The sequence below is a fragment of the Ranitomeya variabilis genome, chromosome 2 (genome assembly GCF_051348905.1).
Source record: "Ranitomeya variabilis isolate aRanVar5 chromosome 2, aRanVar5.hap1, whole genome shotgun sequence".
NCBI classification, from domain to species: Eukaryota; Metazoa; Chordata; class Amphibia; order Anura; family Dendrobatidae; genus Ranitomeya; species Ranitomeya variabilis.
In genome coordinates, this window is record NC_135233.1 from 768,412,289 (window position 1) to 768,438,883 (window position 26,595).

The window sequence follows — 26,595 nt, forward strand, 5'->3', positions numbered from 1 at the left end:
CCAGTGTCCAGGATTGCCCCAGTTTGTCCAGCAATCGGCCCCAGTGTCCAGCATTGCCCCAGTGTGTCCAGCATTGCCCCAGTATGTCCAGCATTTCTCCAGTGTGTCCAGCAATCTGCCCCAGTATGTCCAGCATATTGCCCCAGTGTGTCCAGCAATCTGCCCCAGTGTGTCCAGCATATTACCCCCAGTGTGTCCAGCAATCTGCCCCAGTATGTCCAGCATTGCCCCAGTGTGTCCAGCATTCTGCCCCAGTATGTCCAGCATTGCCCCAGTGTGTCCAGCATTCTGCCCCAGTATGTCCAGCATTGCCCCAGTGTGTCCAGCATTGCCCCAGTGTCCAGCAATCTGCCCCAGTATGTCCAGCATTGCCCCAGTGTGTCCAGCAATCTGCCCCAGTGTCCAGCATTGCCCCAGTGTGTCCAGCAATCTGCCCCAGTGTCCAGCATTGCCCCAGTGTGTCCAGCAATCTGCCCCAGTGTCCAGCATTGCCCCAGTGTGTCCAGCAATCTGCCCCAGTGTCCAGGATTGCCCCAGTTTGTCCAGCAATCGGCCCCAGTGTCCAGCATTGCCCCAGTGTGTCCAGCATTGCCCCAGTATGTCCAGCATTTCTCCAGTGTGTCCAGCAATCTGCCCCAGTGTCCAGCATTGCCCCAGTGTGTCCAGCATTCTGCCCCAGTATGTCCAGCATTGCCCCAGTGTGTCCAGCATTCTGCCCCAGTATGTCCAGCATTGCCCCAGTGTGTCCAGCATTGCCCCAGTGTCCAGCAATCTGCCCCAGTATGTCCAGCATTGCCCCAGTGTGTCCAGCAATCTGCCCCAGTGTCCAGCATTGCCCCAGTGTGTCCAGCAATCTGCCCCAGTGTCCAGCATTGCCCCAGTGTGTCCAGCAATCTGCCCCAGTGTCCAGCATTGCCCCAGCGTGTCCAGCAATCTGCCCCAGTGTCCAGGATTGCCCCAGTTTGTCCAGCAATCGGCCCCAGTGTCCAGCATTGCCCCAGTGTGTCCAGCATTGCCCCAGTGTTCAGCATTGCCCCAGTGTGTCCAGCAATCTGCCCCAGTGTCTCCAGCATTGCCCCAGTGTCTCCAGCATTGCCCCAGTGTGTCCAGCATTGCCCCAGTGTGTCCAGCAATCTGCCCCACTGGGGCAGTAAGGTCCTTACTGACTGGCTGCAATCATCAACAGAAATGTGACGTCCCTCAGCTCCTCAGCCTCCGATCATAGTAGTGCAGACAGTGCGCGCCTGTGTGCCTGTGCTGCTTGGACAACCAATCACAGCACAGCTCATTGAGGTGTGCTGTGACCTGGGTGACTGTGGTCACACAAAGAAAACTAATGCTGATTGGCTGCTCCTGCCTGCATCTGTCAGCCAAATAGCCAATCAGCATTAGAACACCCTTAGTCCAGACTCCAGAGTGGCAGAGTCAGACCACAGAGTTTTAATGATGAAGAGGTGGAGTCGAGGGCGGGCAAAGTAACAAGAAACAGGTCGGTGATGACCCGTGCTGCAGACTCAGTGTAGTTCGTGCGTCCCTGTCTTCTCCTCTCTGACTCACACAGTCAGTCAGCTGTTTTCTCCGACTGTGCTGTGTGCTGGCTGAAGTCAGTGAGGTCGGCACTCGCACCACGCTGCGCACGGGCCGCTCTTATCAAGAGCACAGACTCGGCGTCACCGTCGGCAGCGGTGCCAGTGCGAGATGATCATCATGTGAAGGAGCGAGCAGCTGCCGCGCGGCTGCTTACACAGCAGCACTTCACATTCTTCCGTACAGCCTGTGCGCCGGGGCCGGGCCGCCGGCTATAGAATAAATAAACTGTGCACCGCATGCAGGGCAGGGACAAATGAAGGAGGCAGGGGCTGAAGGCGGGGCCCACCGGAGGATTCTCCGGTGTCCCGGTGCCCCAGTCCGAGCCTGCCTGCAGTTACCCGAACACTGCAGGGAGAGAATGAACTTTATTCTCCCCGGCAACAGTCTAGTTTCAGTCATGGGGCTGCTCCAGCGCTGGGTCAGTCACCGCTGTACTGCGCCCCGGTTACAGCCGCCGCTCTGCATTCTCACAGTGGTAACAAAACCAGCGCTGGCACCGCCCCTGGGACTGAAACGGGAATGCTGCCGGGGGAATAAAATTCATTTTTTTCCTCGAAGCGTTCAACTATTTGCAGGCGCCGGGCAAGGTAGTAAAGCTATTAACCTTCAGATTAACCGCATAACTGCAGGTTATCCCATAGCTGCAGGTTAGTAGCATTGTTTGACAGAATTAAGGATGCAGACTGTTCGTGTTCATAAACTGCTTAACCAGGTTTTCCGCACGTTAACTGCATTTCTTCTGAGAGGATTATTAAAGGGAACCTGCCAGCTTCAAAATTGCTATTTACCTGGAGATACTGTGGTAATCCGCAAGTAAATAGTGTTTAAATCATGTCTGGCAGTCTAATTGGAGGTGCGACTACTAGGAGAAAATCAAGTTATTTTCTCCCTGCAGCAGCACACTTTGAGTCATCAGGGCACTGCAGGGCCTGTAAGGCCACACTCACATGTGCAGTATTTTACATGAGTATAGACTTCTCAGGCAAAAATTAAGAGACCTCCACATCAAAACCCTGTCATGGGCAGCCCAATCTCCAGACCTGACCCCCATTGAAAACTCTGGAATGTAATGAAGAGATTGATGGATATTCACAAGCCATCAAGCAAAGAAGAACTGCTTACATTTTTGCGCCAGGAGCAGTGTGAAAGACTGGTGGCAAGCATCCAAGACGCATGAAAGCTGTGATTAAAAATCATGGTTATTTCACAAAATATTGATTTCTGAACTCTTAATGAGTTAAAACATTAGTATTGTTGTTTCTAAATGATTATGACCTTGTTTGCTTTGCATTATTTGAGGTCTGAAAGCACTGGGTATTTTTTTATTTTGACCATTTTTCCTTGTCAGAAAATAAATACAAAATTTATTGCTTGGAACTTCGGAGACATGTTGTCGTAAGTTTATAGAATAAAAGAACAATTTACATTTTACTCAAACCTATATCTATAAAGAGAAAAATCTGACTAACTGAACATTTTGCAGTAGTCTCTTAATTTTTTGCCAGAGCTGTATAAGTCAAAATCAGGAGAGGAGCAATCAGAAGAAAAGTATAATGCTCTGAACACACATGCTGCATAGCAGGCTGTCACTCAAGTTGCAGGGGGAGTGATTATAGCGTGCTCACTCACTAGTGATTGGTGATTGTCACAGCCCGCTGCAACATTCCGATGGCTGGAGACAAAAGGCTGCAGGGAGAATAAAACGTAATGTTTTCCTTGTAGCCTCGCTTCCAGTTACCACTAGACATGAGTTATGTGTTATATACCTGCAGATTACCCATATAAATAGCCTTTTTGAAAGTGATAGATTCCCTTTAATTTCGAATTAATTAAATGAGGCATTATTACAGGTTGGAGGCATTACTGGGGGGAGGTACAGAGAAGGCATTGTTATTGGTTGGAGGCGCAGAAGATATATTATTAAAGTTTTGGGGCACAGAGGAAGTACTAATATGGGTCGCATTGGTACTGATGTGAGACAAAGAGAAGGCATTATTACTGGTTGGAGCCCCAGAGGATGCATTATTACTTGTGGGCAGCACAAATGAGGCATTTTAGTGGTGGAAGACACAGAAATGACTTTGCATACACTTTATCACATTTCCGTGTTCTGGCTGTGGTGATGCACACTGCTATCTTTTACTCTGCACAATATCAAGAGTAATAGCAAAGCGGTGGGGTTTCAGAACGCCAGACTTCTCATTGGCCGGTAGTCAGGGAACGGAAGTATCAGTAGGCTGGCCTGTGTGCTGGCAGGTTGCATACACTGAAGACCCCCTTACTTCCCTAATAGAGTGGAGGGCATAAGGGATCACAGTGAAATTTTGTCACTGAGAAGAGAAGCAGGCTAGGTGGGGCAACAAAAACTTAATAAATGGGATCAGAAATGTGAAGAAAGCAACAGATGACCTTATTTACTAATTGATCCATATCATAGATAAACTTTAAAGGGGGCCTTATTTAAGTTGTTACTGACAGGTGTTAGTGTTAAGCAACACAGTGAACTAAAATAGACTTAAAGGGTACTCCCAAAATCACAATATGGTATTCTAATAATGTACACTTATATTTACTAATGTGTGCCAATATATCTAAATTTTAAATAGGCCCCGTTTTGCACATATCACGCTTTGAGGATCACCAGCCATGCCCCATTTACCCATCAGTTGCCATTGGCGCTGTCCTTCAGTAGTTCCAGCCAATGATCGATCATGCAGCTGTGTTCTGGGACGTGTAGAGTGGAGCGTCCACTGTGATGGATGATGTCATGGTAAACGGCGGAGCCACCTTCATTGCCATCTAGAGGCCATACTAGGAATAAGTTGTACATGTGTGCTGGTAAGTAAGAGGAGACATGTATTGTAGGATGGGCTGTATCTAGGAGGCTGAGAGCAGAGATATACTGTAGGATGGGGCTGTATCTAGGAGGCTGAGAGGTGATATACTGTAGAACGGGGCTGTATCTAGGAGGCTGAGAGGAGATATACTGTAGGATGGGGCTGTATCTAGGAGGCTGAGAGGAGAGATATACTGTAGGATGGGGCTGTATCTAGGAGGCTGAGAGCAGAGATATACTGTAGGATGGGGCTGTATCTAGGAGGCTGAGAGGTGATATACTGTAGAACGGGGCTGTATCTAGGAGGCTGAGAGGAGATATACTGTAGGATGGGGCTGTATCTAGGAGGCTGAGAGGAGAGATATACTGTAGGATGGGGCTGTATCTAGGAGGCTGAGAGCAGAGATATACTGTAGAACGGGGCTGTATCTAGGAGGCTGAGAGGAGATATACTGTAGGATGGGGCTGTATCTAGGAGGCTGAGAGGAGAGATATACTGTAGGATGGGGCTGTATCTAGGAGGCTGAGAGGTGATATACTGTAGGATGGGGCTGTATGTAGGAGGCTGAGAGGTGATATACTGTAGGATGGGGCTGTATCTAGGAGGCTGAGAGCAGAGATATACTGTAGGATGGGGCTGTATCTAGGAGGCTGAGAGCAGAGATATACTGTAGGATGGGGCTGTATCTAGGAGGCTGAGAGGTGATATACTGTAGGATGGGGCTGTATGTAGGAGGCTGAGAGGTGATATACTGTAGGATGGGGCTGTATCTAGGAGGCTGAGAGCAGAGATATACTGTAGGATGGGGCTGTATCTAGGAGGCTGAGAGGAGAGATATACTGTAGGATGGGGCTGTATCTAGGAGGCTGAGAGGTGATATACTGTAGAACGGGGCTGTATCTAGGAGGCTGAGAGGAGAGATATACTGTAGGATGGGGCTGTATCTAGGAGGCTGAGAGGTGATATACTGTAGAACGGGGCTGTATCTAGGAGGCTGAGAAGTGATATACTGTAGGATGGGGCTGTATCTAGGAGGCTGAGAGCAGAGATATACTGTAGGATGGGGCTGTATCTAGGAGGCTGAGAGGAGAGATATACTGTAGGATGGGGCTGTATCTAGGAGGCTGAGAGGTGATATACTGTAGGATGGGGCTGTATCTAGGAGGCTGAGAGCAGAGATATACTGTAGGATGGGGCTGTATCTAGGAGGCTGAGAGGTGATATACTGTAGAACAGGGCTGTATCTAGGAGGCTGAGAGGTGATATACTGTAGGATGGGGCTGTATCTAGGAGGCTGAGAGGAGAGATATACTGTAGGATGGGGCTGTATCTAGGAGGCTGAGAGGTGATATACTGTAGGATGGGGCTGTATGTAGGAGGCTGAGAGGAGAGATATACTGTAAGATGGGGCTGTATCTAGAAGGCTGAGAGGTGAGATATACTGCAGAAAGTAGCTGAAAATAGTGATTTACTACAGAATGGGGCTGTATCTAGGAGGCCGAGAAGAGAGATATACTGCAGGAAGGGGCTGAAAAGAGTGATTTACTGCAGAGCAGAATGGGGCTCTGTATATAGGGGCTTAGAAAAAGTATTGCAGGATGGGGTTGTATAGAGGGGCTAAGATTTGTTCTGCAGTAGGGGACCCTAATGCCACTTTACTAATATAGATAACAGAAGATATAATCAGTCAGGTTACTGTACATTCTCATACAGTGTACAACAGCATAAGATGAAATCTACTTTTAGATTAGCTTAATGATAACTCAGAGATTGGGCTAGTGAGAAGCACACCGGAAAGGGAGGAGTCTGAAGCATTGAGGAGAAGCAAGTGTTGCTGGGAAATGGAGTTTGAGTAGATAGGAATAGTCAAACCATTCTGCTATGTGAATTTGAATGCACTGAGGGCAAAAAAAACACCTTTATGTTGGACTTAGTCTATATATTAACCATAGTACACATTTACTGTGCTTTGTAAAAAGTGATATGATTCTGGGAATAACCCTTTAACCTGTCATATTAAACATGCAATCGAATCTTTGGGCTGCATGTTATTTAGCTGTATGTTGATTAAATCTACTATACTTTTTTTATAAAGCAAAAAGCTGAGGCTAACCAGTAACATCTGCCAGTAATCTTCTTTCTCAGTGTATCGTATCAGACACATACTTGATGCGTTAGCTATGGACACCATCGCTGAAATAGCAGCATTCTGTTGTCACAAACTCCAAAATAGAGTGCCTAAAACTTTTTAAATGTCATTTCATGTTTGTTTTTGTTGCTTCTACCTTCCTAATAAACGTGTTCTCTCCTGAAGTAACATGGCTGGCCGCTATAGAGCGACCCAAACATGTGACCATGTTGATATTTTGCTACACATTTTGGAGTGTGAATGCTAAAGGAAAAAGCTCCTTTGTTCTGCAGTGGTGTGCTCAGATTTCATAAGGATGTGGCTTGTTTGCTTTTTGGATTACTGTGTTGACTTTTTCTACTCCATGAAAAGAATGAATTTATAAATGTAAAATATTTGAGAGGTGATGAATGGAATGTCCATGATCCCATCTAAGTTTAGTGACCTTTAGAGCAAAAGTGTCAAGTATTGCCAACTTTATATAAAAAAAAGTTTACGATGTACCATATGTACCTCAGCACTTTATCTGTATTTTCTAAAAAAAAAATTTGCAGCTAAATTGAAAGCATTATTGAATATGTGAGAATTTTCTTTATCTAATGAAATATGGTGGCATCTTTCTCACTTTACAGCAATGTTCAAAAGTCTTATGCGTCGTTACAAAATCCATCTACAGTTATGGTCGGGGTAAAACACAAGGAAAAGGGAAACAATGGAATGGCTCGAAATTTTGGGAAAATGATGAAACATCACCAATCTTAAAGGGAATAGAAACACAGGTTTTTAAATACCGTACACCAGATAGGGATTGAATACATCAGTTAGGACTGCTCTATATGGGTATACCTTGACGTTTGGTGGAGCAGCTTAGTATTCATTTTTTGCAAAAAACTTATCAACCAAATACCCTTTTTTTCCATCATTTTACTAGCACTTGCTTATTACTGTGATTATTTTGCGAGAGTGTTTTTGGTCTTACTGTGCTCTTTTGTGTCTTCACCAATTTTAAAGGGGTAGTTTGAATGTAAAGTAAATTTAATTCCAAATCCCTATCCATTTTATGCCACTTAAGGTTTTTTCTGATATACTTGCTTTAAAATTCCCTACCGTTCCATAACTACACTGCAGGACACCAGTGACATCACTTGCAGGGGCGGCACTGATCTCCTGCATGCATGGTATTCTGACACAGCTCTGTTGTCGGCTTATTAATGCAGATCTAAACAGACAACAGGACGCGCTCTGTGGTTGTGCTCATCTCATAGAACACAGGTGATGGTAAGAAACATCAGGTCGTCAGATTTCTTTGAGCTGCCATTTGGGTAGTGGACCAGTGACTTGTTATACATGATGAACTATTGGTATGTCCCTGCGTCCAACTGCCCAAACTGTAAATAATTCTGTGCAGTCAGTGATCGGACCTTTGACACGCGTTGTAACTTTCCCGAAGAAACTAGCCCAGCCTCTGAAACGAAAGTCACTGATTACTCTTCGTTTCAGGGAAGGAGCAGAGGCTGCAACAGTGACCGCTTCCTCTGCCCCCTGATGACTCTTCATTTCAGGGAAGTAGCAGAGGCTGCAACAGTGACTGCTTCCTCTGCCCCTGATGACTCTTCATTTCAGGGAAGTAGCAGAGGCTGCAACAGTGACCGCTTCCTCTGCCCCCTGATGACTCTTCATTTCAGGGAAGGAGCAGAGGCTGCAACAGTGACCGCTTCCTCTGCCCCCTGATGACTCTTCATTTCAGGGAAGGAGAAGAGGCTGCAACAGTGACCGCTTCCTCTGCCCCTGATGACTCTTCATTTCAGGGAAGTAGCAGAGGCTGCAACAGTGACCGCTTCCTCTGCCCCCTGATGACTCTTCATTTCAGGGAAGGAGCAGAGGCTGCAACAGTGACTGCTTCCTCTGCCCCTGATGACTCTTCATTTCAGGGAAGTAGCAGAGGCTGCAACAGTGACCGCTTCCTCTGCCCCCTGATGACTCTTCATTTCAGGGAAGTAGCAGAGGCTGCAACAGTGACCGCTTCCTCTGCCCCCTGATGACTCTTCATTTCAGGGAAGGAGCAGAGGCTGCAACAGTGACCGCTTCCTCTGCCCCCTGATGACTCTTCATTTCAGGGAAGGAGAAGAGGCTGCAACAGTGACCGCTTCCTCTGCCCCCTGATGACTCTTCATTTCAGGGAAGGAGCAGAGGCTGCAACAGTGACCGCTTCCTCTGCCCCTGATGACTCTTCATTTCAGGGAAGATGCAGAGGCTGCAACAGTGACCGCTTCCTCTGCCCCTGATGACTCTTCATTTCAGGGAAGGAGCAGAGGCTGCAACAGTGACCGCTTCCTCTGCCCCTGATGACTCTTCATTTCAGGGAAGGAGCAGAGGCTGCAACAGTGACCGCTTCCTCTGCCCCTGATGACTCTTCATTTCAGGGAAGGAGCAGAGGCTGCAACAGTGACCGCTTCCTCTGCCCCCTGATGACTCTTCATTTCAAGGAAGGAGCAGAGGCTGCAACAGTGACCGCTTCCTCTGCCCGTGATGACTTAGTTTCAGGGAAGGAGCAGAGGCTGCAACAGTGACCGCTTCCTCTGCCCCTGATGACTCTTCATTTCAGGGAAGGAGCAGAGGCTGCAACAGTGACCGCTTCCTCTGCCCGTGATGACTTCGTTTCAGGGAAGGAGCAGAGGCTGCAACAGTGACCGCTTCCTCTTCCCCCTGATAATGATTCGTTTGCGTATCCCAGCATGCACTGGGATTCAAAAATGAAGCGTCATCACGCAGGACATAGGGAAACAACATTCAAACAAAAATGTTGTAATACTTGTAACGCACAAGCAGAAACCATGGAAAGGGGAGATAGAGATCAGATATTCAAGCTGTATCACTAACAATCTGATAGCTACGTAAGGAATATTGTGTCATTTATTTTGTACGGATAACTATTAGGAATTAAATACTTAAACCAATTATTTTAATTTTTATGTCTGTATTGATAAAATTTAAATTTTAGTAAACGTAGGTTAGCAGGAACACTTCATTGCATGGTCTGCTAATTACCAGTATCAAAGTTTATTTGGAAGACTAGGTTTGGATCCTGACTGAGTTATCATCGGCAAAAAGTATGTTTATTCCATTCTATTTCAGTGGGTCTCTGCCAAAAAATTTTGGTATGTAATCCGAGAACAGCAAGATGCAAGGGCAGAGACCTTGATTCCAGCTATGTGTCACTTACTGGGCTGCTTATTGTGTCAGCAAAGTCAGTGTTTTATCAGCAGGAGATTATCGCTATGGGACTAGGTGTCTTGTGCCTCCTGGTCTGCCTGCAGCTTTCTGATAATATACATAGTACACAGAACGTTTCCAGTAAGCGGTGTGGGCAAGGTTATACAAAATTCAGCATTCTGTGTACTCCGATATCTGCAGCCAAGAAAAAGTGATTGTGTCCAAATGACAGCATTTAGACAAGCAATTGACACATTGCTGAAATCGGGGTATCTGTCCCTATATCATGCTGCTGTCATATTACATAGCAAAATCCTGCTGACATATTCCTTTTTAGGTTACATTTCCACTGGCGAGGAAAACGGACGAGTGCAATCCGATAAAAAATCGGATTGCACTCGGACCAATGTTATTCAATAGGTGTCTTTTCATTTGCGATTTTTTTCTCAGCCGAAATCGGACTGAGAAAAAAATCGCAGCAAGCTGCGTATTGCTGCGATTCTCGGACGAGACTCGCCAATGCAAGTCAATGGGTGCGAGAAAAAAATCGCACAGCACTCGCACCATGCGAGTACTGTCCGATTTTTACGCACCGGTGTCCTTTGAAAAGCCGGTAATTCAGCGCGGTGTACAGTAAAATCACACTGACAGGTTAGAATAGAGTAGATATATACACATAGAATAGGTATATATACATATATATATGTCAGTGAGACACCTATATATGTATATTTATATTTAATGCAGCGCAAGATAGCATAAAAGCCGCTAATTCAATTACCGGCTTTTTCTTTCTCCTTCCCAAACCCGACAGGATATGAGACATGGTTTACATACAGTAAACCATCTCATATCCCCCTTTTTTTTTGCATATTCCACACTACTAATGTTAGTAGTGTGTATGTGCAAAATTTGGCCGCTGTAGCTGCTCAAATAAAGGGTTAAATGGCGGAAAAAATTGGCGTGGGCTCCCGCGCAATTTTCTCCGCCAGAGTGGTAAAGCCAGTGACTGAGGGCAGATATTAATAGCCAGGAGAGGGTCCATGGTTATTGGCCCCCCCATGGCTACAAACATCTGCCCCCAGCCACCCCAGAAAAGGCACATCTGGAAGATGCGCCTATTCTGGCACTTGGCCACTCTCTTCCCACTCCCTGTAGCGGTGGGATATGGGGTAATTAAGGGTTAATGCCACCTTGCTATTGTAAGGTGACATTAAGCCAGATTAATAATGGAGAGGCGTCAATTATGACACCTATCCATTATTAATCCAATTGTTTGAAAGGGTTAAAAAACACACACACATGATTTAAAAGTATTTTAATGAAATAAACACAGCGGTTGTTTTAATATTTTATTGCTCTCTCAATCCATTTGCTGACCCTCGCTTGGCAAAACAATAAACACACAATATACATACCTTCTGCTGACCCGTCACGTCCCACGAAGTAATCCATCTGAAGGGGTTAAAATAATTTGCAAGCAGGAGCCCTGCAAATGCAGCTGTGCTCCTTGCCTGTAATCCCCGGCGAATGAAGGAAATGTAGGTCATTGACCTACATTTCCTTCAGTCGCGGTGATGCGCCCCCTGGTGGATGTCCTCATATGACCTGGAGCGTGGGAAAAAGTTCCCAGGCTGCAGTTCATGAGAACATCCAGCAGGGGCGCATCACCGCGACTCAATGTAAGTACAGATCACCCAGCTTTCCTTTCAGCACCCGGGGATTACAGGCACGAGCGAGTGGTTTATCGCAGCTCCTGCCTGTAATATTAGTTAACCCCTTCAGATGGATTACCTCGTGGGACCTGACAGTTCATCAGAGAGGGTATGTATATTGTGTGTTTATTGTTTTGCCAAGCGAGGGTGTTGCTGATGGATTGAGAGAGCAATAAAATACTAAAACAACCTGTTTGTTTCTTTCATTAAAATACTTTTAAATCATGTGTGTGTTTTTTAACCCTTTCAGACAATTGGATTAATAATGGATAGGTGTCTTATAAGCATGGACCCTCTCCTGGCTATTAATATCTGCCCTCAGTCACTGGCTTTACCACTCTGGCGGAGAAAATTGCGCGGGAGCCCACGCCAATTTTTTCCGCCATTTAACCCTTTATTTGAGCAGCTAGAGCCCCCAAATTTTGCACATACACACTACTAACATTAGTAGTGTGGAATATGCAAAAAAAAAGGGGATATGAGATGGTTTACTGTATGTAAACCATGTCTCATATCATGTCGGGTTTGTGAAGGAGAGAGCAAAAGCCGGCAATTGAATTAGCGGCTTTTATGCTATCTAGCGCTGCATTAAATATAAATATACATATATAGGTGTCTCACTGACATATATATATGTATATACACACATTCTATGTGCATATATCTACTCTATTCTAACCTGTCAGTGTGATTTTTACTGTACACGGCGCTGATTTGCCGGCTTTTCAAAGGACACCGGTGTGTAAAAATCGGACAGCAATACGGATGTCATACTGATGTCATACGGATGATGCGATTAAAAATTGCATTGCACTCGCATTGCACTCGCATTGCACTCGCATGACACTCGCATGACAATCGCATACGTTACATCCGTTTTTTCGGTCCAGATTACGGACCGATTTGTCTCTCGCCAGTGGAAATGTACCCTTACTATGACATTTTGTCTTTTTCTGAAATTACTCCTTGTGTGAGAGATCAGGAAATAATAAAGACATGGGACTGATGGTTCTTGAATAACATTTTCAACTCTCCAAAAAAAGGAATAAACGTGATAAACTATTCCATTTTTTTTTTACGTTTTATGATCACGACATCTGGTTAATTAATTAGTTCTTATCAGCACTTTGTCCATCCTGTGGTTGGCCACTAATTTTTATATTCGCTAGTAGAAACATCAAAAACTCTTCATTTACAGACATCATTGACCTGGGTTTCTGTAAAGGCGCAAACATAAAAACATTTAAAGAAAACACAATATGCAATATTTAAACAGTATTTTTCTTTTCCAATGTTAATTCTTTATTCCAGAAATGTGTTGTGTTCCACCCTCCCATGTGAGTTCATAGACCATTTGAACTATTTTGCCTGTGATTTTCATGTAGACATCATAGAAAATCTCTTTAGGTGTTCGTATTTCCCCCACCCTCGGTGACTTGTTTTCTACAATAAATAGTTTGTGTCTCTTCTCTTTCTTTCTGCATGAACACATTTTCAGTAGTTTTTGCCATCATGATTCAGTCAACTGAATGATAAAATGAAATAAAATCAGTGGAAAATATTAGGTTTATATAAAAGAGGGTCCAAAATAGATTCATGTAAATTTCTTGAGTTTCCATAAGAGAAGTCAATGGTTTTATCATGCGTTGTAAACTTGAAACACAAGTTCTTTAGCTGCTGTTTAATGTGACTTTCTGGGCATTTCAACACCTGTGATGTTCACCCAGTGATTTTCCATCAAAGAGAACTTGTCACTTAATTTTCATAAACTAAATCCATTCTATAATATTATAGTCAGTGCCTTGCTGTAGGTTCATCAATGTGTCCCTGTATAAATTGTTGTGTTGAAAATGACGTTCTAAACGTACATTGGCTACATGATAGTTGGCCCTCAATAATCATATGGGTGGTGCTCTTCAGGTCATAAAGTCTTACGCACCTACTGGTGTCCGTTGTATGTCCAACACCATAAAGAAAGGTGTACTGGCTTTGTCTTCATAGGCTGAACAAAGACAAGTAATTAGATCACCTATTATTTTCCAGAAGGTCCAAAAAGAGACAACTTGCTATCAATGAAGATCCCTTGGGGTTGAGGTGTGTCAAAACACTTATCTTCCCCCACCCACAAGGCACTCCTTAGTAGGTTTTTCTTCTTTCTCACTTTGTATACTATTGGAAAACCCCTTTTTCAATGTTCCTAAGGTGACTATCAGCAGCATCTGATGGGCAGCAGCCTTCACAGTTCCGTCTGACAAAACCGTTCTGCTTGATGTAATTGTGAAGGCTTTGGTCCATAGACTGATGTGTGGGGGGGGGACTCACAGCACTTGGAGCACAGGAGCAATGCCCATACAGTCCAGGAGAGAAGCATGCAGAATCCTGATACCTAAAATGGGTTGTCCAGTAGTGCACATCCCCTTTACCTCAATGACCAAGTCTTTCAAGTACTGATGTACAGGGTGGGCCATTTATATGGATACACCTAAATAAAATGGGAATGGTTGGTGATATCAACTTCCTGTTTGTGGCACATTAGTATATGGGAGGGGGAAAACTTTTCAAGATGGGTGGTGACCATGGTGGCCATTTCGAAGTTGGCCATTTTTAATTCAACTTTATAAATGGCCCACCCAGGTGTATCCATATAAATGACCCACCCTGTAGTACTGTATACAGGAACAGTGTCATACTTGAACTAAGGGATGGCATGCATATACTGTATATAAAGAAAAAATGCTACTGTCCCAAAAGATAGAGAATTTGAACAGATTTGCAATGATATTAATTTGATGTTAATGAATCCACGTTTCCAACATGCCACAAATCTATTTATTCTCTTCTAGAGCCTGGAGTGTCGTATCTGGACTACAAAACCAAGTCTTCCATGTTCCCACAATGACCTTCGCATGTGTTTATCAGCATGAAGACAGAGTGTCGCACGAATAACTCTTCTGTGATTTCTGGAAAATGTATATTAATAGAGAGAGGCATCATTTAAAGGTAGTGTTTCTTTTTACTTTCAGCATTTTGGATTTGCTTTTTGTTAGTAAAATGATGCTTCTTTCTTTCTTTCTTTCTTTCTTTCTTTCTTTCTTTCTTTCTTTCTTTCTTTCTTTCTTTCTTTCTTTCATTCTTTCTCATTTTTGTCTTCATTTACCAACATTGTTAAATTGTTATCTGTTACATGGTGTCAAAACGACAACCTTTTTTCACAATTCTTTCTAGGGAATATAGACATAATAATTGCTAGTCATTGACATTTCTTGTTTAGCCAGGTAATGCCATGTTGCCGTGGATGTTGCTGTAGATGGCTAGTTACGGTATTTATTCAGTGATCAGCCGATTACCAGACCAGCTTCTACGCATCCTATCCCTAAAATATGCAACCTTTTATGCTTATATTTTTATATATACATATGCGTGTTTTGTGTGTATATGTATAGAACTGGATAAATGTCCAAAATATATATATTTGGACATTTATCCATTTAGTAGACTGACATTTTGGCTTAGAGGAGAAAGTGAGACCCAATGGAGAAAATTCATTAGTAGCTTGATAATTTCCTGTACATGCATTGATTTTCTATGTTCCACAGATCTTAAATATTGCTTCCTCCTAAATGTGAAAGAATACATTCTAAAAGCAAGGGGCATAAATTTTAATTATTAATTTATAGGTATCGTTTGTACACCTCATTAAAATGAAAAATAAGCCACACATGAACCTTGTGCCTGCAAGTCTTTTAAGTCAACTGAATGCACAGTGCCATGGCGATCAAATGTTTTTCGGTTTCGTACTGTCATGAATAGTATTAGCAGCGTTTTCTTTTTTTCTTGAAAGAACATCCGATTTTATTGAAAAGCTGGTTTCTTTTTGACACAAGCGGTTGAAAGACTTGCGTATGGTACGGTATATTATGATCACTTTTCTTGGATGCAGTCTATGGAGTTAAAAAATGGCTAGTAAAAACCGCAAAATGTCCGCTCGTTCTACAGCTGTGCACAAATAATAAATTAACACACGTATTAAAAGCATTTATACCAACTTGCACCACTAAAAAATGAATTCTGACTCATTGATAATTTGCTATTTCAATCATTAGGACTTTTATTAGTCACTGTTGGCTTGCACTTTACTTAGTGACTCAGTTGGAGAAATGTAAATGAGATTGCTGAACACTGGCAGGAAGTGAGAGTTTTGAAACCTACTTAAAGGCAGACCACAGATTTTCATTCTTACAATTAGTTTTTACAGAAAAATGTGGTAGGACCAGTGGTGTAACTAGAGTCCTATAGGCCCAGGTGAAAAATTTGGATCGGGGCTGCTAGCTGCATGTTGGTCAGAGCTATGGGCCCCTGTAATAATGTACTCCGTCATAGCCCCAATCCTGTAATCATGTTCCATATCCTGATGTGATGTCCCCCATTGTGTTATAACGTCCTCCATCCTAGCACCTATCCTTCATAGCCAGACCAGGGGGTGGTCAACGCATGAAATTGACGTCATATGCCACCCGCACTGGCCATGCTGACATTAGCTTCATGCCTCTGACAGGGAGGTGACCACTATAGCTATTGAAGTGTAGTGTCACGGGGTTTCCGGAGCGGAGCCAGAAGACCTCAGCATCTGGTTGCTCCTACTCTGCTGCTGAGAAGAAGCAATTCTCCAGTTTATTAAACATGTTTATTTTTTCCAGCAGAACAGGGGTTAATCGGCCATGTTGGAAATTCCTGTGTTCAGCTGTGCTCGGTTAGCCACTCCTTTTCCCTATAAAATCTGGGCTCTATTATCTAGTCCTTGTCAGAGTTAGCACTTGCTGCATGACAAAAGGAGGGAAAGAAGTTGGTTTGAGAAGGAGTGCTGGAGGAGGTATAAGTGACTGTTGTTTGATTTGTAGGCTTGATAATTCCTTATCCTTCCCTATTTGCTTTCTTCCCCTTCCTGCACACCCTGGTGCATTCCTGTGTTATATATGAGTGAATATTTTGTGTATGTGGAGTTTTCAGTTTACCCTTGTCTTTGTTGCTCTGTTTGTCGGGTTGGTGTACTGTGGTGCCATTAGCACCCCATTTCCCTGAGGGGGTGATAAAGCGCTAACTTAGGAGATACAGGTGCATCTCACAAAATTAGAATATCATTAAAAAGTTAATTTATTTCAGTTATTCAATACAAAAAGTGAATCTCATATATTATATAGACTTATTACAAACATAGTGATCTATTTCAAGTGCCAATGAAAACGTAAAATTTAGTATCTCAGTCAATTAGAATATTTTAGAACACCAGCTTGAAAAAATGATTTTAAAATCTGAAATGTTGGCCTACTGAAATGTATGTTCAGTAACTGCACTCAATACTTGGTTGTGGCTCCTTTGACATCAATTACTGCATATGTACGGTGTGGCATGGAGGCGATCAGCGTGTGGCACTGCTGAGGTGTTATGGAAGCCCAGGTTGCTTTGATAGCAGTCTTCAGCTTGTCTGCATTGTTGGGTCTGTTGTCTCTCACCTTCCTCTTGACATACACCATAGATTCTGTATGGGGTTAAGGTCAGGCGAGTGTGCTGGCCACTCAAGCACAGTGATACTGTTGTTTTTAAACAAGGTATTAATACTTTTGGCAGTGTGGACAAGTGCCAAGTCCTGCTGGAGAATGAAATTTTCAACTCCAAAAAGTTTTTCGGAAGAGGGAAGCATGAAGTGCTCTAAAATTTCCTGGTAAATGGCTGAGCTGACTTTTGTTTTGATAAAACACAGTGTACCTATACCAGCAGATGACATGGCTCCCGAAACCGTCACTGATTGTGGAAACTTCACACTAGACCTCAAGCAGCATGGATTGTGTGTCTCTCCACTCTTCCTCCAAACTCTGAGACCTTGATTTCCAAGGTCTAGTGTGAAGTATCCACAATCAATGATGGTTTCGGGAGCCATGTCATCTGCTGGTGTAGGTCCAAGAAATTTTGGAAATGGAAATTTTATTCTCCAGCAGGAACTGACACCTGTCCACACTGCCAAAAGTACCAATTGCTGGTTTAAAAACAAAAGTATCACTGTACTTGATTGGCCAGCAAACTCAAGAATCTATGGGGTATTGCCAAGAGGAAGATGAGAGACCAAGCAATGCAGATGAGCTGAAGGCTGCTATCAAAGCAACCTGGGCTTCCATAACACCTCAGCAGTGCCACAGGCTGATCGCCTTCATGCCACGCCGCATTGATGCAGTAATTGATGCAAAAGGAATCCCGACCAAGTATTGAGTGCATTTACTGAACATACATTTCAGTAGGCCAACATTTTAGATTTTAAAAACATTTTTCAAGCTGGTGTTATAAAGTATTCTAATTTACTGAGATAATGACTTTTGGGTTTTCATTGGCTGTAAGCCATAATCATCAACATTAACAGATATAAACACTTGAAATAGATCACTCTGTTTGTAATGACTCTACATAATACAGCTTTGGCAAAAATTAAGAGACCACCACATCAGAACCCTGTCATGGGCAGCCCAGTCTCCAGACCTGAACCCCACTGAAAACCTCTGGAATGTAATCAAGAGGATGATGGATAGTCACAAGCCATCAAACAAAGAAGAACTGCTTACATTTTTGCACCAGAAGCAGTGTAAAAGACTGGTGGAAAGCATGCCAAGACGCATGAAAGCTATGATTAAAAATCATGCTTATTCAACAAAATATTGATTTCTGAACTCTTCCTGAGTTAAAACATTAGTATTGTTGTTTCCAAATGATTATGAACTTGTTTTGTTTAAATTATTTGAGGTCTGAAAGCACTGAGGTTTTTTTTTAAATTTTGACCATTTTTCTTTGTCAGAAAAAAATACAAAATATATTGCTCGGAAATTCCGAGATATGTTGTCAGAAGTTTATACTGTAGAATAAAAGAACAATTTACATTTTACTCAAAAATGTAACTATAAAGAGAAAAATCAGACAAACTGAACCTTTTGCAGTCGTCTCTTTATTTTTGCCAGAGCTGTATATGGGTTTCACTTTTTGTATCAAAGAACTGAAATACATTAACTTTTTGTGAGACACACCTATAAGGCAAGGGCGGAGGCCCCAGGGTCTTCGCCTTGTGAAGTATCCCGGGGAACAGGATGAGCTAGGGCGCCCCCTATTGTTAAGGCCAGGAAAAGGAGCCTCTGGTCCCAGGTCACTCGACAGCTGTGTCGGGACATGTATGGAGCTGGTGGATATCTGCGTCACAATACATGCCAGGTAAAAGTGTGTCCCAGCACCCACATTCAGTTGAGAAAGAGACCGGCATCAGCAGGTTCCCCAACTGCACTGGCCACAGTGCAGTACATTCTCATTGACCAAGCTTTGATTCTGCGCGTAAAAATGCAGCAGCGATTTGTTTTTCAGAAGAAGCCTTTAGAGAAAAAATGCACCAAAACTGTAGAATTCATCAGTGTCTTTGGACGCACCGTGGGCGGAGATTTCATGGAAACACATTGCTTAACAATTTAGACCTTGTTCACATGTAGCGTAAGTGTTGCATATTTTCTGCTGCTGATTTGCATAGAAATTCTGCTGTTTAACTGTCCAAGCAAAGTGGATGTGATTTCATGAGAAAAAAAGACATGTAAAAACTGCAGTTATTCTAAGTTTAGAATTAAAACTTTTCTGTACGGTAAAAAACACAATTAAAATGCGGCTTCACATCTGCACCAGAAACACTTCAAAAAAGGGGGAGAAGATTGTTTTTTAGTAGTTTGATGCAGTATTTCTGCAATGTGTGAACATGGCCTATTGACACAAAAAAAGCCAGATGTTGTACAGTGAAGCTACATGAAGATGAGAAAGTTCTGGAGGTTCCATCTGTGAAAGAAAGAACATAAATTAAATCTGTAGGTTTCAGCTAGAGATGAGCAGGATGCACAGCTGATGGCGCACTAGCCTGGGCTAATCAAAGGCCGCGCTGGGGATGTCAGAAGGTTAGAGTTTCTCAGCCTCCCGTACAGCTGCCAGATAGCACTGACCTGGTCACTGGACCATACTCCCCTACATATAGCGGACAGTCCTGGATTTGGGTCTACACCCTGCAGTCTCATACGTCTGCTGAATGTCCCTCACTGCCAGCGCGCCTCTAACATCTCCTGCCAGGGGAGAAAGAAATAGTAAATGGGTGTGGATTGGGGTGTAACCAGTGGCGTGGCCAAGATTTGCTGCTGGCCCTATTCATAATTTATCCCTCTTTCTGTTCTTCAAAAGTTGGGAGGTAGGATTATGGCTCTCGTAAGGTTCAATGGTCATCAATGTTTAATTCTGTGGTGGTCTGACCAAATTGCTTCGCAGTCAAAGCAGTTTGCTCAATGATGAAGAGGCAACATCAAATGAGTGTTTTTGTCACTTTATTGCTGGATGTTTTTGTGGGGCAGTCATCATATAAACAGTCAATAGTGTGATCATCACTTTTTGTAATTGAGTCTAAGGCCATGTTCACACATTCAGTATTTGGTCAGGATTTTACCTCAGTATTTATAACCAAAACCAGGAGTGGATGTGAAATCCAGAAGTGGTGACGTGTTTCTGTTATACCTTTCCTCTGACTGTTCCACGCCTGGTTTTGGTTTACAAATGCTGATGTAAAATACGGACCAAATACTGAATGTGTGGGCGTGGCTTTAAAGGGATTTTCTCAACTACTACAAGTTGTTAATATTGCAAAGTTCTTGCAAAACCAAGAAACTTAGCAATTTCATTATTAGTAAAATGTTCTCTGTTCTCAAGAATGGATGCATTTTTTAATTCCATTGTATCGGCCACCTTTAGGCCGGAGTCACACTACAGCGAGATACGGCCGAGTCTCGCAGGTTAAAAACAAGCTCTGGCGCCGGCACTCCGGAGCGGAGCGTGCGGCCGCATAGCAATACATGGAGCTGAACGCTCCGCTCCGGAGTGCCGGCGCCAGAGCTTGTTTTTAACCTGCGAGACTCGGCCGTATCTCGCTGTGTGTGATCCCGGCCTTACAGTCTTAGAGTGGCCGATTTCCTAGACAATGAGTGCGCACTTGTAAGCTGTTTGCTATACAACCCTCCAACACTGCTCTGTAGCCGGCCTGCTTCTGTGCCCCTGCACCCAGCTGATGCTGTCTCTGCTTGCTGCACGGATCAGTGCACAATTCAGATCTCCAGCACAACCATGCCACTGATCTTACCTATCAATATTCAGGAGCGCACCTCCCCAGCAAACAAGAAATTGGGAGACTGGGGAGTTTTGCGCTCCTGAAGACCGACAATTAGTCCAAATCTTTAAGTGTCCATATTGAAGTCCTGAAAATCATCTGTTTCAGTGCTGCTGAAATGTTCACACGGGGCAGTCCTCTGTAATAATGCTCATAACATCTGTGCTTCTTTCCAGCACTTAGAAGTTTTGGGACCCCGCCTAATGCCAAGTCAGTGTGATAGTTTTCCCATCAAATGAGAGGATAGGAAAGTTGTTAGCCATGTACTGTATTTGCAAACATATATAAACATATACTGTATATCAAGAATGATCTAACTTTTAACATTGGAAGTAGGAATTTAAAAAGAATATCTATATTGATAAAATTCTTCCATAACTACACGTTACTCAACTTTTTTCTTGCGACTTAGAACACGGTGTGTTGTTTTTTTATCATATGAATCTCATTGTACCCTTTAGCTAAATGCCAAACAGCTTTTGACCTTACTTGGCCTTCAGGGTGGAATGAGTCAGAGAGAGCTGAGTATTATATCCCGTTATTCTTTGTGACACATATTCTACAGAGTAACAGAACAGTCATCTTCTTTTTTCCAGATATGTAACATGGCAAACAAGTGGTTTTGTGTAAAAACAGCAAATATACTTTGTTACATTGTTTTAACTGTCTCGATTAAAAGACATTTATTAGTATATGGTGAAATAATACCGTAACCAATATAGAAAAAGTAGACGTATACTTAGAAAGAAGAGTATCTTTAGAAGTCTCATAGCTTATAAGCTTGAGATACGGTGCAACGTCTCTGGAAAGTTGAACTGTATAGGTAAGATGATCTCTGTCATGAGGCCACGGACCACTAAGCTAGAAATTGGTTTGGTGATGGGTAGCAAAAATAGTTTCTTGCAAGACGTAACCATGAATTTTAACTTTGAAGCACTAGACCACTAGAACATTTCATTGAGCCCTACCAAGCCCTAATATTGGCCTGGTGGTTACAACATCACAGAATTGTATTCCTATGTCTATGTATGGAAGAGAGTGTGAAAGGGCGACGTAAACATGCTCTAAAGCTCACACATGGGGCTGTCAGTCGCTCCTTCCAAGAAACCAGTGACATTGCAAAAGGAACTCTTGCCTATCATTTTCTTCTGTCATCCCAGTGCTGACGTCCCTGGTGTAATTTCATCTTGCTGTTCTCGTACTTTGTGAATGTAGTACACTTCTTTGCCAAGAAATGATTAGCCATTCTATTTTAATACGCTGTCTATGATTTGTAATGTGATGTTGATAATGCGTTAGAATTTAATTGTCATAATTATTAGATCTTAGGAATAGGAATTTTTGTTTTTTTAATACAATGGTGGTGCTTCTTATAATCCATTGCTTACTGGGGGTGGTGGCTGCGGTGAAGCAGGTTCGCTGCTGGAGGCTCAGGATGGGATGAGAGATGTTCCAATGTGTGGCGCGCCGCTGCGGCTTCCCAGTTACAAACACTGTTATGTTACAGCTTTTTTTAACACCTGCCTAAAACTTATTTACTGTTATACATATGCCCAGAGGCTGCCCCCTGTTGTCAGCTGCAATCTGTGATGGAATCCAGGCAACTGTTTATTACTCTAAAGAGTCACCACAGTTCTCACTGAAATTGGTAACCTGTCCATGTCAAATAGTAAAAAAAAACACGTACTGGGTCCTCCAAATAGAAAGATGCACTTTGTTCCAGGTACCTGCTGTGGCATTAGCTGCGGGTGTCTTCGGTGCTAGGGGGGTGTCCGGCGCTGCTGGCGGTTCCACGGGGTGTCCGGCGCTGGGGGGTGTCGGGCAGTGCTGCCAGGTGGTGCTCATGCTGGTCTCCGGTGCAGCCCCCCGGCAGTTCCATGGGTCTCCACCTGTGTGGTGGACTCCGGGAAAATGGCCTCCCGGGGCTCCACATGCACAGATAGAGATCTCGGCACCGAGATCTCGGGAGATGAGATCTCAGCGCTGAAATCTCATCTCCCAAGATCTCGGCGGCCATTTTCCCAGAGTCCACCACATAGGAGAAAACCCATTAAACTGCCAGGGGCTCGAACGGAGACCAGCATGAGCACCACCGGGCAGCACTGCCCAACACCCCCGCAGTGCTGGACACCACCCGCAGCGCTGGACACCACCCGCAGTGCCGGACACCCCCTTGGCACCGCCAGCTGCGCCGGACACTCCCTCATCCATCCTGCGGCCTGCAGCAACACTACTGGGTAAGGTATGTCCACATTATAAGACGCACCCCCATTTCCCTCCAAGTTTGGAGGGAACAAGTGCGTCTTATATTCCGAAAAATATGGTACTTACCTTCTGATGGCCCCTGGAGTCCTCCCGCCTCTCAGCAGTGCTCAGGGCGGCTTCCGTTCCCAGGGATGCATTGTGCGAATCACCTGGGATGACGTCGCTGTTACGCGACCGTGACGTCACAAAGGTCCTTCGCGCAAAGCATCCCTGGAAAAGGAATGTAGCGGGAGCGCCGCTGATGAGACCGGGGGCCGTAAGAAGGTGAGAATAATCATATTTTTTATTTTTTTTATTTTTAACATTCTATCTTTTACTATTGATGCTGCATAGGCAGCATCAATAGTAAAAAGTTGGTCACACTTGTCAAGCACTATGCTTGACAAGTGTGACCAACCTGTCAATCACTTTTCCAAGCGATGCTTCAAATCGCTTGGAAAACGCAAGGATTCTGCAAGCTAAAAACGCTTCAATGCAAAAATACCCAGACTCATATTGTTCAATATGCCAAGCAATTAATGCCTAGCTACTTACATACCACTCCATGATAATTATATTCAAAAAGGAGAAACATTGGAGTTTTTGGCAAAATTTCTATAACAACCTTTATTGAAACAGACCATCAAACCTATATTAACAAACAAGATTTAAAAGATGTGATTAAAAATGACACCAACACTGGCCGCACTCAGTACTAAATGTAATACTAAAGGCCTTCAATCAACATAATATTTTAAGGACCCCATCACCTACAATGTCCATCCACCTGCTCCCAAAGGTTAATGGAGGGAGGACATTAATCAATATAGCCCAGTGGGCAAAAACTCCAATGTTTCTCCTTTTTGAAGCTAAAAACGCTTGCAAGACATTTGTGTTTTGCGGGAAAACGCATGCGAATTCCTCATGCGTTTTACCTGCGGCAGGGAGTTGCGGAAATGCTACGGCCATTTCCGCAGCATTTCTGCAACGTGGGCACATAGCCTTATACTTTGGGTAATCTGTGACAACTGGAAAGCTAAATGCTGACTTTATTTTTGTTTGAGATGTTGTTTAAATTCTTCCTGCTTAACTTTTATTTTGCCTTTTTCTTAAAGGAGCGCTCTCATCAAAATTTGTATCCTCTTAACCCCTTCACCGGCTTGGGTTTTTGCATTTTCGTTTTTCGCTCCAATTCTTCTTAGAGCCATAACTTTTTTATTTTTCCATAAATATGGCCATGTGAGGGCATGTGTTTTGCAGGACAAGTTGTACTTTTGAACGATACCATTAATTTTGCCACATAGTGTACTGGAAAATGGGAAAAAAATTCAAAGTGCGGTGAAATTGCAAAAAAAGTGCAATTGCACAATTCTTTTTTGTTTTACTATTTTACCATGTTCTCTAAATGCTAAAACTGACCTGCCATTATGAGTCGCCAGGTCATTATGAGTTCGTAGATACCAAACATGTCTAGGTTCTTTTTTTATTTACCGGGTGAAAAAAAAAATCCAAAGTTTCTATTAAAAGAAAACCAACAACATTTCCTGATACCTGTGTCGTCTCCATTTTTCATGATCTGGGACTGGGTGAGGGCTTATTTTTTGCTCACTGAGCTGACGTTTTAAATGATACCATTTTGGTGCAGATACGATCTTTGATCATACGTTATTGCATTTTAATGCAACGTTGTGGCGACCATTAAAACGTAATTCTGGTGTTTTAACTTTTTTTCTTGTTACACCGTTTACCGATCGGATTAATTCTTTTTATATATTAATAGATAGTGTATTTTTTTCTTTGTTTTATTTTGAATGGGGCATATGGCGGGCGACTTGAACTTTTCTATTTTTTTTTCTCTTTTTTTTTTTCTCTTTACACCTGCTTCAATAGTCTCCATGAGATTCTAGAAGCTGCAATCATCCAATCACTTGGCGGCGCTCATAGCAATCCGACATTGACAACCACAGGGGTCTGCTGCAGACCCCGGGTTGTCATGCATAACCCATACGCGGTCATGTAACACGGGCACTAATGGGCGGGATTAGTGACGCGCTTCCACCGCGAGCGTGTTAAATGCTGCTGTTAAAGATTGACAGTGGCATTTAAACATGTTAACAGCCGTGGGTGGATCGCGATTCCACCCATGGCTGTAAGGGGCACATTTTAGCTGTTCAAATCAGCTGACATGTGCCGGAAAAGTTGAGGGATCACCGCCGAAGCCTTCAGCAAAGGGGGAGCTCACCTTAGAAGTAACTATACTTCTAAGGTGGCAAAGGGGTTAATATATTGCAGTCATCACATTATATGGCACTGTGTACTTACAATCGCTCATTTTACCTTTCTGCCCAGATAATTCTTCTGTTTGATGACGCGTTATCACTTTCCAATAGCAGCGGTAAATGCATTAAAGGGCGTTTTACTTTTACTTTGTATTTATAGCTATGGTTAAATTGTACAGAGGCTGCAAAATGGAAAAGAAAATGTTGTCAACTGATCTATCATAACCTGTATTTGAAGACAGATGCATTCAGTTGGCATCATACCTGTGAAGGCCACAATGTTTTATCATATGTGTTTATTCATTTTTCTAAATGTCACTTCTATATATATAATTGTCTAAGGGGCACTTCCGTCTTTCTGTCGGCAACTTCCGTCACGGTTATTCATTCGCTGATTGGTCTCGCCAGCTGTCTGTCATGGCTGCCGTGACCAATCAGCGACGGGCACAGTCCGATTAGTCCCTCCCTACTCCCCTACAGTCACTGCCCAGCGCCCGCTCAATACTCCCAGCAGTCACGGCTAACACAGGGTTAATGCCAGCGGTAACGGACCGCGTTATGCCGCGGGTAACTCACTCCGTTACCGCCACTATTAACCCTGTGTGACCAAGTTTTTACTATTGAGGCTGCCTATGCAGCCTCAATAGTAAAAACATCTAACGTGAATAATAATAATAATAAAAAAAAATAACAAATCATTATATACTCACCTTCCGCCGCCTTTCCGACGCTCCGGTGACCAGTCCATGCAAGCGGCAGGTTCCGGTGCTAAGTTTGGTGTGCGACAAGGACCTGCCATGACGTCACGGTCATGTGAACGCGACATCATCACAGGCCCTGCGCGCCTGCGCGAGCAGGACCTGCCATGACGTCACGGTCATGTGACCGCGATGTCACCACAGGCCCTGCACGAAGAAGCTGCGGTACCATGGGACAGGCAGGGACAGCGTCAGGAGCGCCAGGAGCAGGTCAGTATTTCATATTCACCTGTCCGCGTTCCATCCGCCGGGCGCCGCTCCGTCATCCCGTCCTCTTGCACTGACTGTGCAGGTCAGAGGGCGCAATGACGTATTAGTGTGCGCCCCGCCCTCTGCCTGAACAGTCAGTGCGGAGAGACGGGACGCTGAGAAGCAGCGATGAGAGGTGAGTATGTGATTTTTTTTTTTATTGCAGCAGCAGCATTACATGTGGCACAATGCTGTATGGAGCGTCTATGGGGCCATAAAGAACTGTATGGAGCATTATATGGGGCCATAACTGCATGGAGCATTATATGGGCCATCTATCGGGCCATAACTGCATGGAGCATTATATGGGGCATCTATGGGGCCATAACTGCATGGACCATTATATGGGGCATCTATGGGGCCATAAC

General features: G+C 43.7%; 1 protein-coding gene across 2 annotated transcripts in view; it reads left to right on the top strand.

Annotated features, from left to right (window-relative positions):
* The window catches only part of BACH2 (BACH transcriptional regulator 2), a 397,444-nt gene that overhangs the window by 186,200 nt on the left and 184,649 nt on the right, over window positions 1-26,595 (top strand). For both annotated transcript variants that reach the window (XM_077289718.1, XM_077289719.1), the window contains exon 3: window positions 14,327-14,483. In XM_077289718.1, the coding sequence (XP_077145833.1) occupies window positions 14,451-14,483 (33 nt within the window). In that variant the 5' untranslated portion in view covers window positions 14,327-14,450. The remainder of the gene's footprint in view (window positions 1-14,326; window positions 14,484-26,595) is intronic.